This window comes from Motacilla alba, chromosome 2, assembly GCF_015832195.1.
Source record: "Motacilla alba alba isolate MOTALB_02 chromosome 2, Motacilla_alba_V1.0_pri, whole genome shotgun sequence".
Taxonomy (NCBI): Eukaryota; Metazoa; Chordata; class Aves; order Passeriformes; family Motacillidae; genus Motacilla; species Motacilla alba.
Genome location: NC_052017.1, coordinates 49,417,473 through 49,432,145, shown reverse-complemented (window position 1 = coordinate 49,432,145; position 14,673 = coordinate 49,417,473). Strand labels below are relative to the sequence as shown.

The window sequence follows — 14,673 nt, the reverse complement described above, 5'->3', positions numbered from 1 at the left end:
CATCGTAATCATGCAGAAGAGAAATACTACACTGATCATGATGTTAACACCCCCTTCTTTATCCTGCTGTTGCTGAAGTCAACAGCAGAGCTGCACTGACATCAGATGGTGTGAGATTAAGCCTTACAGCATTATTATTCCATCTGATTTTGACAATTTTTTTATTACATTTGTCCAGCATAAAGAAAAACCTTAACTTTACAGCAGTACACAGGCTGGGTTGCCAATGATTCAGATGTAAGTATATCCACAGGGTGAATATAAGGTATGTGTTTGTGTTTATACTTTTTTTTTTCCCAAGACTACTAAGGTGGTGCAGACATTATGCTTGCCCTTAGATTGATATCTCTGTTAATCTCAGAACTCCCATCAAGATTAGTTTTATTATCTAAGAGAACAGTAATTTAAAAGAAATAGCATTTTATTGAACTTCTGCTTAAATCCAGACAACTTCAGAAAAAGGCAGTCTGCCTTGGTGTGACGTGACTTGAGAGCTGAAACTGCAAATTCCTCAGAAACTGCCACCTACTTTCATCTCTGTTACACTCAAAGCCACACTGAATGTTTATATGAAGCTCAAACGAATTTACTGAGTTTTTAAAGAACAGTAGCTGTAATGAAAAACCTTAAATATAATTTTTAAACGGTAATTTAATGCAAAATCACGACATCAACATCTGTGTATACAGAGGTTTTATTTAATTTTCATTAAATAAGGGAATCAAATTATAATTCAAATATCATTCGACACTAGTAACTCCTTTTTTTTTTATGTCTTTTCTACTACATTGGTAGGCTAGAATTTCATGCAAAGACTGCATGCAGGCTGCTCCGTTCCAGCTGCTTACACTGTAGCCCCCACTGGATGGCAGTCACATGCAGCTTTGGAAAGAATTCAGCATGGTGCTTTAACTCACACAACTCTAAAGAAACCCTGGGCTAAGTGTCAAAAAAAAAAAAAAAAAGGTTTCTTTTATTAGGTAATTCTAGTTTAGTACAAAGACAAGCAATAAAAACGAGTGGACAGAAATCTCCCCATTCCCAAATCCACTGTTCCCTAGACTCTCTCTCTTGTGGTGCATTCATTTCATTCCAGGTGCCAGGATTAGAGAAAAGCATTGCTCAAAGCTGTGGAAAGCTATGCAGGTGTCCCCTGACAAGAGATGCCAGACCTGGCAGCAGAGCAGGAGCTGGCTGTACCACTGATCAGAAATGTTTGCCCAAAAAAAATTGGTATCAACAGCTTTTAAATAGAGATTTATTTTAACTAGAAATCAGCACAACCCAAAACTTCAGACAGTCATTAAAACAATCCACAGCTGAACCCGTTGGGATATCTTTCCTTGGCTTCAAAGAGATGTGAAAAATGTACGTGAGTGGCTAGATGCAGGTTTTCACGCAGTACAAGAGACCTGTTTAAACAAGTAAACCTCAGCAGCAAAGCGTCTGCTCCTGTTAGAGCCTGGAATGTAAGACATCATTACTCTCATTGTCGCAAAAATTTGCCTCTGTACGGGGATGAATCCCTTGGGACTTCAGCTCTGCTGAAGGGAAGGTGAGGTCACTGGAAGGATTTTGGTGGGGTTTTTTTCTGGCCAAGGTTGCTGCTGGCTAACCTGTTCCAAGATGGGAAAAGAGAGGGTCTTTCCAAATCCTGAACACCACCTGCACACAAAGGGAGTCTTATCACACCACAGCTGGCAGGATTTGATATTCTGTAGTTGTCCATGTAAATGTTCACAGTGGTTCATCATTAAAACTGACTTTTCATTTTAATGCATATCCTGCAGACACAACCCATGTACACAGGTAGAAGCTGCCTCCACACTTGGCAGGAATGACTTTTTTATTATTTGTTACTACTAATTTGTTACTCTGACATTGGACACATGACTGCTGCTTTAGGACATCCAGCATACATCAATAAGTTGATTATAGACATAGATTTATATTTAATTAATTTATTCATATTTTATCTGATTAATGGTGATCTGATCAACACCGCTGCCTAGAGTCCAGATCACAATAAAAAGAAATATTTTTAAATTGCTCCAGACTGATTCTGAAAAAGAAAGATCCCAAATGTTGATGATACTGACAGAGACCAATGTAAGTAGTAGCATGCCGAATTATTTTATCAGAGTTGCTTCAGCATATTTTAAGTCATATTAATAAAAGGAAAACCTTGAAAATGAATCCTTTGTATGTATTGGAAACAATTCCACTGTGGGCAAAGAAGTTACATGAGGTTAACCTCTTGACAAATGAGAGGATGGAGAATCAGTGTTTTGTGGGTTAGTTTCCACCAATCTTTACCTGATACACCTCTCTAAAGTCTACACTTCTCATTTAATAACCTTAAGGGTAAATACCATGACAGATCTAAGTCATTGCTATTTGTGTCCGGAAATAACAAGAGTATTTTTTTTTCACCTGATATGCCTACAGTTCCCATTGAAAATGCATCTGGCACTTACAATGTTGGATGCTGGAACATTTCCCTTCCATCAGGAAAACCAATAGCAAGCACTCAAGGGGAGCCTCTATTTAGTATGGCCTGAGGTGGTTGAAGTTGAGATCTTTTTACTATTTTAACCCTTTGTATTCACTTGACTACACTATTTCCAAAATAACTCTTTTCAATTTGAATTTATATAACTCTAATTTCAGGTAAAATATGCATTTCTGCTTTTTTTTATTAAAAAATCTAAGAAAAACTGTTCACAACACTCTGAACAAACTGAAGCTTCTTTTTTTCTGAGTAAGAAGATGGAACTGTGCTTTTCTATGTATTTATCTTAAACTAATCAGTGTGAATACAAGTTATTATAAATTTTAAAAAATTTCTGAACTTTAAGACTTACTAAACCTCTCTTGCTATCTGCAGAGACTTTTTTCCTGTGTCCTACATATATACACTTTCCTTCTTGGGGTTTCATGGGGAATTATAAGAAAGACAGGACTCCTCCAATTGTTATCATTTTTTGAGATGGTTGCCTCTGCAGATTCATGACACCAGCAGGTTTTACCTGAGCTCACGGTATTCCAGGGTATCAGGGGATTCAGCCCTCCTGTTCTGTGCTACCTGCCATTCATTTACTTTTAACTACCGAACTGAGCATTTGCAGTATCATTAAAACAAAGTAATCCACAATACTTACATTTTGAAATTAGAAATATGGCAAAAAAGAAATGTGAAAATATTGCATGCCCCATAGAGTTGCCATTTCCTGAGAATTACTCTTGCAGTTTATTTACCCTGCAAAGTCTTAAATCACATATATGAGTTTCCATCCTGTTTTGTGCCTAGGCAAGGTCAGAATAAAATAAACTATTAGTGCTCTGTCCTCTTTAAGCCTGTGTAATACACATGTAAATCTGAGAAAATAAACAACAGTAAAGATAAAAATTCATCCCAATTACCTTGAGCTATATTAAACTATGTTAATAGCACTATTACTAAGCATAGGAAATTCATTTTATTACTCTCTTTATTCATATTCTTCTGTTAAATAGCTAAAAACCAGGGGAAATATGCTAAGGTAACGTGATTGCTGTGCCATATTGGGGACAACATGCATTTCCTATAGATTAAACTATTTAGCTAAGTTGATTACTCTTGAATTTATTTAGGTTTCAATAGGCATCATCACAATCAGATTGAACAACATTCTCAACAAGAAAGCAATAAGCATGAAGTGCAAAAAAAGAATGTGTTAATAATTTATGATTTTTCTGAGAGAAAAAAAAAAATGCCCAACACCTGAATTATCTCAAATTCCCAGCTATGTAAATCTAGCTTTAGCAGTTACATAGGTCCCAAATGGAAATCTATTTCTATGGAAAGAAAAAGTTCTTCTATTATTGATGCTGTTGTTATATTTAACAACTGAAGAGCACATAAATAAAAATTGATGTGATTCTACAGCAATCAGAACAAAAATATATTTAGTATAAGTATTCTCCAGGCCTTGTGACTGTGGAGATGGCAGATATGGAAGGAAGGGTATTTACTATTGTTTTCCCTTTATGAAAATGAAAGTAGAGTGTATTGGACAGTTATAAGAGATGGCATACACTCCATAAAGTAGACCTGATTGATCAGAACTGTAATAAGCAGATCAGTTCAAAATACTGATAATTTCTTTTCTCTTTCTCCAGCTTGATCACTATCCTCCAACAAGTTACAGCCTGCCAGCCACATCTGACATTCAGTTCAATTCCCCAAAGGCACTATTCCTTGGAAAAGTTATAGGTAAGATTTCATTTTGTACCTGAGACAGTGATGTGTGTGCAGCAGGATGCTTGCTGGACATGTGGTACAAGTGGTGATACTGGAGTTATGCCTAAAGGAGGAGTTATGTTCACCCTGTCACACAGGCTGATGAGCACACAAATAAATAATTTTCTGCCATGCATGGGGGAAAAAAAAAAAAAGGGTATGGGCAGAGACCCTTGTAACATTGTCTTTGTGAGGTTTCATTACCCTCTTGGTGTTAGATGAAGGCAACCCAAGGAAATCACTGAGACCACTGCTTCTATCAGGAGATACTGAAGTTATTTTGAATATTATCATTCACTGTGAAGATATTCTGTGCCTTGTATAATGTCTTTATCCATGCAGACTGCATTCTTATCCCAGAGCATCCTCTGGCAAACCATCATTCTCTCCCGCTAACATCCACCAGCGAGGTCTTTTGGAGTCTGTAACACCTGCAGCAACACCCATCTGGACATTTACCATCCCTTTTATGGATTTCATGGTTATTTCCAGTGCAGCAGCTTCCTGACCAGATCCCCAGATGAATTCAAGGGGAAATAAAGATGTCTTGGCTTCACTTTTAGACCATCCTTCATTCCATTGCTTTATTTCTCTGCTACTGGCTTCTTACATGAATTTCCAGGGTTACTCACTTCAAGAAGCAATTCTTCCCAACATTTACAGTTTGAAAGGAGAGCTTTTTCCCCTTTTCAGAGATAAAGGGGAATTAATGTTATTTCCTCTAAGTGCTTTATACAGAGATGTGGTTGCTTGAACTCAGTGAAGAGCCCAATCCAGAAAATTGCAAACTTTTCTTTGTTAAGTGGTTAGAGCATTAATCTGTGAACCCATTGCACTGTTTCTTGAAGTGGTAAAGAAATTGACCACATAGCTAATGGGATTTTTTTTAGATACATTTTTCCATTTGTTTTGTTTTTAAAATTTAACATGCAGAACTTCCATGAAATAGGAAATGAAAAGCCTTTAAAACGACTGGCTATCAGGAGAGTCATGAACTATTTTCTAGTACTTTCCAAGTCAGTTCTGTTGATAGTACAAAAGATGATGCAGTCTGATTTTGCTCAGTCTTTGGAATCTGTGTACCTTACTGCATTTAATTTGGGCAGCTGGATGGGAGCTGATGGTCTGAGTCAGTTTTTTAATAGCATGGGATTATATTAGCCCATTGGGAATATGATTTTTTTTTTTGCTTCTTCCTCTCTGCTTGTTACTGTCTTAGCAGATAAGGCATTTTATTAAGCAGAAAAATGTATCACTACTAAAGAAACAAACAAGAAAACAAAAAATAAAACCCTTTTTACTCTTTCTACCAAAGAAAAATTGAACTTCACTGCAAAGAGATGGATTTCCTGGTATAAAATGGTTGTGCAACTGACCATGTCTGTTGATGAACTTTACTGGGCAGCTCTCAGAGTCATGTTGAACAAGGGGAGAACTCAGTTACCAGGGTTACACAAGTACAGCAGTTTGAAGGGCAAAGCAGACATAGAGTTCAGTATCTTCAAAGGCTCTAGCTGTCACCTCATACTGACTAGGCATATTTTAGTGGTCTAGAGGGATTAGAACCAACAGAAGATCTGGATACATAGATCAAATTGCAATTTGTGCCCATATGCAATTACATTCTCCAAATGGGCAATACGGGAGTAGCCTCCCATTTCACTGCTGCTCTGGCATCACTTGCATTCAGTTTCTGTTGTTCCCATGCAATGCAATTCTTATTTGTCAGCAAAAATGAATGCAGGGCCCTACTTTTAAAGACAGATGGGTTTTTGAAGAGCACTCTGGAACAATCTTACTGGGAAACTGGTTTTCTGTCTGTCTTATTTCCATTTTTATTGGTGTTATTTGCATAGGAGCAGCCACTTCTGCACCAGCTGTTGTTGCTGTGATAGAGAGTTCATCTGCTCCCCGTCAGAAATGATCCCTTGTACATCACCTTCCACAATGCAACACCTCTCTCTGCTCTAGGTGTTACTAAATTAATAAGATGTTATTAATAAGATTATTTAGATGATGCTTTGTATTGGCTGATTAATAAGATGTTGCTTTGTAACTGCTCAGAATATTTTCTGTAAAGCAGGAGGGTCACATCAGAACAACAGCAAAATGCTTGAGTTGAAATCAGGGAGAGTTTTTCTTCTTTAAGTTGAGATGCTTTCTGTTTCCTTGAACCTCTGTTTTAAAAAATGCATTTGTTCACTGGCTTGAAAAATACTGATATAAAATAACTGTAGTCTTTTGGAAAACTGGAGGTAAAGGTGCTTAGTACATAATTCTTACCTAAGTAAAATGGATTAAGATTTGAGGGTGAAATAAAGCTGAAACACACAACAAATGAAAATTTTATTTTACATGAGTGTGTAGTAACAAAACTAATAACACTAGAGCAATTCAGGATTTCACAAAAAATGATAGAAAGGTATTGTTAATGTTTCAAGGAAGTTCTTTAATCTGTTATTTAGATGCATTTAGGCTTTGATGGCTGACAGGCAAGGCAAGAGGGAAAACCAGGATATCAGGATAAGCTATGAAGACGAAAAAGTGAAAATTAGACAATGTGACAAACACCTACATTTTCATGTAGGCTGCACCTTACAGCTCATTACTGCAGTAGGATAAAGCAGAGGTTTGATTTTTCCATCAAGTGTAGAGGGTTTGGATGCAATACTCAGCTTTGTCTTCACATCCTTTTTGGGAAACTACACCTGTACTGTCTTAGTCTGTACTTCATTATTACAATTGGAACTTTTTTGGCATTTAATATGTATTTATAAGTAATTAGCTAGACATAATTACACATGATTTTGTGAAAGTATCATTCTGGTGAAAAGAAATAATTTGAGAGTTTGTCTAACAGGATATATGATTGAGCACAGACACACCAAGATCAGACAAGAGTTGCTCTTGAGAAAGTGGCAGGGAAGTAAAGGAAATGTGCTTCTTGTCATCATTTCCACCAACCACTCCAAATTAAACTGTCTCTTTTCAAAAATACTTAAATATCCACTTGGAAACAATTGACATCATACAAGTCATCATGATACAGATAATCATTTTCAGAACTGACAGCTGTCCCTGCAGCTCACCTCTGTGGGCTCCATTTTTGTCTCTGCCTCAAGCTAGTGCTCTTCAGAGACTTCTAGTAACAGTAGCCAAAAGGGAAATCGTTTCAGGTCTGCCTTCCTTCTTACAAAAGCAGCTGCCATCACTCTACAGCTAAAGAGAGGTCCTAGAAATCAACCCCATCGGCCTGAATTCTTTACACAAGAAGCAGTTGCCTTGAGAAGAAGTGGTAAAAGTCAATTTCTAGATGTGGGGTTTTCCTAACATTAATGCAAAGATATTTTTATTGTTATCTGCTTGGAATTACTGGGGTTTTTGCTGGTGTTTGTGGTGAAAATTAAAACTGGTCAGGGGACATTTCTCTGGATTCATTGTGATATTCAGCACCTTGGACTGATGGAAGGTAAGACCAGCTTACATCTAGCCAAGTAGTCACAGAAACACTTCACAAAAAGGAGGAGATAAACGATATTTCTTCATGGCTTAGGTATGGTATAGAGAGAAGAACTGCTTTTTCTCTTGCATGGCATCTCTCTGCCAATAGATACTGAATAATAGGAGGCAAAAGTTCAGAATGCTTTGAATTCCCAGCAGTGAACAATGGCATTTATTCCAAGAGGTAAGCATTCTTTACTCCTAGATAAGACACTTTCTTTTCTATAGAAAAAGCTTGGCAGTTTGGTGCTTCATCACCTGTAGCTGAAAAACATCAATGACCTACAATGTAATTCATCCTTCCAAAACCATCACATACTTTTAAAACCAGCTTCTGATTTCCATGTTTCCACACAACTGCAGAATCTCATCACTTAGAGGGTTTGTTTCATGTCAAAGAATGAACATTTTCTCTCTTTGAGAGCATTTGCCATTATTAAAAATGGGGTATTGATAGCCTTGATGAAAAAAAATTGTGAAGTATAAAGGCATAGTCATATTTGATCTCAGTTTGGGTATGCTTTTAGACATTGACATCATCTGATATGAAGTTATTGTTAATATATATATAAAATACCAGTTTAGAATTAGATCTCTATATTGTAGGGCACTTTTTGTCAGCTTTTAAATTTGTATCTTGGAAAATAGTGCAGAGCTGTAAATAGATCATGAATAATCTAAAAGTATTCCTCTGCTACACATCTTTGACATGTATCTACTACTACTTCATGATCATAATGAAGTTAACACCTCATTATATATGTTAGGAGCGTGGCATTCAGAGCTGCACAGCTTGAGCTCTGCTGCTTTCCTTCATTTTGCAGTGCCGGGAGACACTCGAGTGCAGGGTAGCTCAGCCAACTTTCACTGATAATGAGGAAAAAAACATCTAGCATGCAGTAAATTCATCCACCAACTCACTTCAAAGTAACTGCCTGCTGCTTCATTTCTGAGCACCAGCATTAACATTCAGTACTGTAATCTCACTGAGAATGCTTCTTGTCATATTGGGAGCCCTCCTGCTACAGCAGGTAGCAGTTGAATATTAAAGATGTGCTTTCCCCTGCCTGAGTTATGTATTAATTTTTATACAAAAATATAGCATCTGCACGATTCTTCTTCTCCTACTCCTCCTGTATAATGCTATCAGCCTGGCTGAAATACCTTTGGGATTAAATATTGCCTGTCTCTCTGATCTCAGATCTGTCTGTCCATATTCACTCTTTGAAGTGTTTCTGGTAAAGGTGGAAATGTTCCACAGCTCTTCTGGTCAAAACTTGACCAAAATAAAAGTAATTTTTCTTTTCATTCAGACCTCTGGTTTTGATCTATCTGGTTTTTCTCTGAGAAATCTTACCTACAAGCCATATTCAGAAAGGAACATTTCCATCTACCCATCCAAGGGACGTGATGAACACTTTGAATTGCCAGTTTGACCCCAATAACTTCTGAGGCAGAAATTAGGGTGGCCCAAGTGAAATTTATCATTTGAGAACCAAAATGAAGAAGAGAAGCCAAGAATATTCATTGTTGCCTCTCAGTATCCATGCAGCATCTTCTTTCCATTTTTCAGAATATTGCAGGATTCATCTGCTGTAGCTCCAGAGAGGCAGAAGGTAGAGCCCAGACAAAGTGGATTCAATGAGATGCTTAGAAAATCTCAGTTGTCATGAGATGTAGCCAGCTTTGCTCTTCTAAAAATTAGCTGGAGTCATTTCCTCCCACAAACTTTCCACTCTCACCCTTCAGCTGATTCTTCACCTCTCAGCCCCTCTCTCATACTTTGTAGTGGCAGCTGCCTTTTCCTTTCCTGTTGCACTATTCTATGTGAAAAGACTTCACAGATTCCCAGTCTTCAAATCTTCCATGGACATCCAACAGCTCCAGAAGGCCACATTTTATTCTCATGATCTTCTAGCACGCATACCAGCCTCTAACAGGATGCAGGACTCTGCTAAATTCCTAAAGTTGTTCCCCTTGTGCTTTAACATGTCTCAAAAAATTTATTCATGAAATCAATCATCAATCTACAGAATCTTGCTAAGAAAATTATCCCATTCCTTTACAGTTCTTTCCAAAGTATTCATCTACTGGCTCTGAAAAATAAAAATTTAAAAAAATTTAAAAAAGAAAAGGGAAAAAATTAAAAGGTGATTGTAAGGCAATTTAGTTTGGTTAATGCCATTTTAAACAGAGTATTTGCACAAGCCTTACCTGACATTCAGAATGATGATAACACTATTTAAAAGCAATGAAATATAATGAAAACTTAAACTCCAGTAATTAGACTGACCTTTTCCTAGCTTCTGTATTTTGTTAAGGTGGCATATCTTGGTTATACAACTTTTCCCTACCACAGAAAGACAGGAATTATATTGTCTGTACTGTGTAATATCTAATACTAATTTATTTCAAATGCAGCTGCTTTCAAGGCTCAAAGAAAGGAACTGAACATGACAGGGGCATCAATAAAACCTGCCACTGGCCCCATAAAATTCTAATGGCATAGATAGCAAAATCGAAGAGCTCAGAGCACCTTCAAGGCTTATAAATCATTAAAAAAAAAAAAAAAAAGTGTTACACAGTCTGAAAAAGCCCAAGGTATTCCTGAAGCTGAAAGTATAGCATCTTATTATTTTCCTCCAAATATAGTCAAAGGAAAAATCAAAAATTAGAATAGAACTCCCCAAAGATTACAGACAGAACTGACAAAAAAAGAAATTGTCTTTAATAAGCCAAGGCACAAGTCTTAAAATTTTATATTACTTTACCTAGCCTGGGCAACCTCTGCTCATAGTTCCAGATATAAAACATTCAAAAATAATGTAAACATACACTGATGATTTGATCAGAAATAGCTACAGAAATAGCATTCTGGCCATATTATTTTGGCTGAGGGCACAGATTATATACATGCCATTTCTTGTAAGAACTGGTACAGAAATTATGCCTGATTCAAAACTCACTCATTGTTTGACAGTTAAAAAAAAAAAATCAAGTTTTATCTGACACTTGTTTCACTTAGGGAAAAATAATAACAAAACAACACATAGCCTGACCAAAATATTGCAGAGATTGTCAGACAGAAAGGGAAGTGACTCGTGTCCCATGTTTTAGAAGATCACTGGGATCAAGTCCCTTTCCCCCAAGAGCTGTACTAGTTTTCACTCCCACCATTGATAATTTGAAGGTGCCTGTGAAGGAACCCGTGGGTTTCGGGCTCTAAATCCCCCCGGCTAGCTTAGGATTTATGCCCGCACGGATCCTACATGGACGAAGTAAAGGACGAGAAGCGCTCTTTCTCCACGTGGTTCCGATGTCCTGTTTATTAGCTGGAAGGGGACATCTACATCCTAGGGTTTCCAGGTGAAAAAAGAGGAGGAGCTCCAAACCCAAGGGACATTTATACCCGCGGTATGGGAGGCGGGGACGGAAGGCCGCAGCCAAGGGGACACCAGTGAGGGGGGGTGAAGGGAGAGGCTGCAAGGGACAGACCACCTTACCAAGGGATACCATGGGAACAGTTCACCCAGTGCAGAACATCTAAATACCTATATAGTGCATCACAACATGCCTGTGTCCTTCTCTGATCTGCAGTGGCTTCTTATACCAGAAGCAACAGAGGTTTTCAAGAACCTGAAGAAGGTTTGCTCAGGTTGCTCGAGAACCTGGGAAGAGCAAGGGATGTGGGATTTTCTGGAGTATGAATTAGATATGGTGTGTGCTGCTGTGCCTTAGGCCTGGACAGCTTTCATTCTCTCAGAGAAGCCTGAGCTTGTTCATGTGGTTTTGAGCTGTCCAGCTTTTTAAGATGAAATTTATCTCTGTTCAAAGGCTCAACACATTACACTACTAAACTCTGCTTAAATAGACTGGATATAGAATGTAAAGTAAATTTATACTGGGCTGCTGCTCTTTGCAAAAGGAAAAAACACCTGTTCTGCATGAGCATGTTCAAGATATAGTAAAATAAACATATTCCTCAAAACAATATTAATAAAAGTGAAGATAAGAAAATCTTTCTTTAGGACCTTTATATAGAACTATAAATTCATAGACTAAATTATTCATGGTGAATGATTTGTTTAATTCCCAATATCACAAAAAGAAAGGTAAGTATATAAATTGTGGAAAGACACATCAATAATTTCCTGTTTAGCCAGACCTTTGGCTGTAAACAGTAGGCTGCTTTCCATTTCTTCTAGAATAAATGCTATCACTGTTTAAATTACAGAGCCAAAACCTGGCTGATGTCCTAATTTCAAGTGTTTCTGCTCAGCAAATTTTAAAGCTGTATATATATACTCTCTAAATAAGTCCTTTATGATAACTACAGTAATGCATTATCCATCTGCATATTTCAGAGAACACTTAAAACACTATTAGTTGTCATGGAGAAGGGACTCATTTGGAAAATTGTGTGATTCCCAATGGCTTCAGCTACATCCATGATGTAAATAAAAACAGGCACTGTGGTTGTATCAGTGATCTTGCTTTAAAACTTGCCAAGCCAGTAGAGTTGACACCACTCAGTAGGATCTGGTTGTTTGAGATTATTCTGTCAAATCTTTTTTTTTTCCTTGGTTTCCTTGAGGATTGTTTGTTTGTTTGGGGGGGTTTTGTTGGTTTTCTGGGTTTTTGTTTTTTGGTGTTTTTTTGGGGGGGTCTTAGGGTATCTTATTTTAATGTTTTGCAAAAATTTTAGAAGTATCAAGAAAATTATGTTGTATAGTACTAAGATAGAATAGGATAAGGTAGGGTAGGATAAGATAGTGTAGTACAGCACTAGGGATAGCATTGCTTTTAAATAGCTTCTTGAATTAGATTCAGAGGTTTTTCACAGCAATGTCACTAATGGCCCCTTGTGCTGCAACTTGGTTGTTTATTCTGATAATAAATCTTGCATAATAGTAGCAGTGTTGCGCCATAGAACATGACAGTCACTGATTCTTAGATTTATTTGTCATAATAAAACTGTATTTAATCTGTGGTACGGTGTCTAGTTCGTAAACTGCTCCTTTAAATACAACAGGAATAAACTCACATGTTTACTGCTTTCTTTTTAAAGAAGCCTGTTTCCTCTCCCATAAATGTACACCATTGCCTAGAAATCTCTCCTTTATGACTATATGAACTCACAAATCTACCTCAGTGACTCCCAGCTACTGTACCACCACAGTTGCACTCCACTGGCAAAGGAAGCCATTGAGTAAGGTTGTAGAGTCAGTCTCCCACCAAAAGGTAATATTTTCCTTTTGTTCTCTCTGATAGCAAGATAATATATAATGGCACTGGTTTTGTTACTCCTTCCTACTTTCTGCCCTCTTCAGACTGTGTTCTGAATTTTACCAGCCCTTCCTTCTTCTTTTTTTTTTTGGAGAGAGATTGTCATCTGTCTCATTGTTACATGAAAATGCTTATTGATCAAAAAATAGTCTCCTGATCCTTCTGATCAGTTGCAGAATCCAAACTGTGTAAAGGCTGCACCATAATATAGACATCTATCTCAAAAATGTCCAGGGAGAGAAATGAATTTGTCGTTGAGTGTCAGAAAAATTGAATTGTTTAAAATACTTCAGCTAAAATGACTCCTCCCAAAAATAAAACCTTTTTTCCTTTTAGAATAATTTTAAAATAATTTTTGGGCTGTTGGTGATGAGACACCTCAGAAATACTGACATTGTAAGACATCTTCAAAGAAAAGTACTATTACAATTGCTAATGTAATTCATCAAGCTGTCAAATCTTTCTCAGCCAAATTTGATTTGATTTCAGTTTAGCTCCTTGAAAATATGTACTTTCTTCACCCAGTAAAAGCTCACTTAACATAAAATTAGCACATTTGTCAGTCTCCCTGGAGCAATGGCAACCTCTTTGCTTCCTTCTTCGGCTTTCACATGGGATTCTTTGCAAGACAGTCAATGACACAACTAATGAAGTTGGGAATGGTCTACTATTTCTTCTACTATTAATTTGACCAGGACTTAAACACTTCCTTTACATTTTTCATAGGTAACATCTTAAGATTTCCACTAATATAAATGCAGACAAAACTATGCATTTAATAAGATAGTTGCCAAATCTGACTTCCAGGAATCACAGGATGAGAGTTAGAGTTTATGAAGGTTATGAAAAGGTTAATGAGATCTCTGTAAGCCACCCTCTATCTATGAAAACAGCATATGGAGAAAAACCAACATATGGAGAAAAACCAGCAGGGTATCAGTGGCTAAAACTGATCTGACTCTAGAAGTACAGAAACTTGGTGATTGCAAAAGCTACAGGAGAAAGAGAGGGACGAGAACTTAAAATACAGCTTCTCAAAGCATTTTACATTCCCCTAGGCAAACCCAAGCATTATCTTGCTCAGAGCAAAGGAACTGACATGATTATATCAGGGGGCACAAGACCCTGCTGAGCTCCTAGGGCAGCATGAGAAGGCAGCATATTTAAGTGGTGGTGTAACATTATATCAGCTGGAGCAAAAGGATTTTTACACTGCCATGCTTTCCTGTACTTCCTTTACTTCGGGAAAGCAGCCGAGGCAGCAGCTCTCCACTAAGTGCCTGCAAGCTTGCAGGAACCCACAGATTCCTCTCCATTAATGCATAGAGCATATCTTAATTGCTTAAGTCTGTTATCTTGACTTTGTAATAGTGTCCCCTCCAGGGATGAAGGAATGCCTGGCTGGCAGCTCAGTTTGCATTGCATCTGGTTCCTGGGTGTTGTTTGTGGTGTGCCACATCCTTTCTGCTGAGGGGTGCACTGAAACCTGAGTATTAGATTTATGAAGGACTTTTTTTTCTTTCTGGAACTAGAATAATAGGCTGCACCCTGTCCTCATGCAGGAAAATAAATGAATGAGAAATGTTTGAGTTGTGATGCATTTT

General features: G+C 37.4%; 1 protein-coding gene across 1 annotated transcript in view; it reads left to right on the top strand.

Annotated features, from left to right (window-relative positions):
* The window catches only part of CNTNAP2 (contactin associated protein 2), a 1,019,478-nt gene that overhangs the window by 950,069 nt on the left and 54,736 nt on the right, over window positions 1-14,673 (top strand). Inside the window, exon 21 of the mRNA XM_038163912.1 lies at window positions 4,162-4,255. Within this exon, the coding sequence (XP_038019840.1) occupies window positions 4,162-4,255 (94 nt within the window). The remainder of the gene's footprint in view (window positions 1-4,161; window positions 4,256-14,673) is intronic.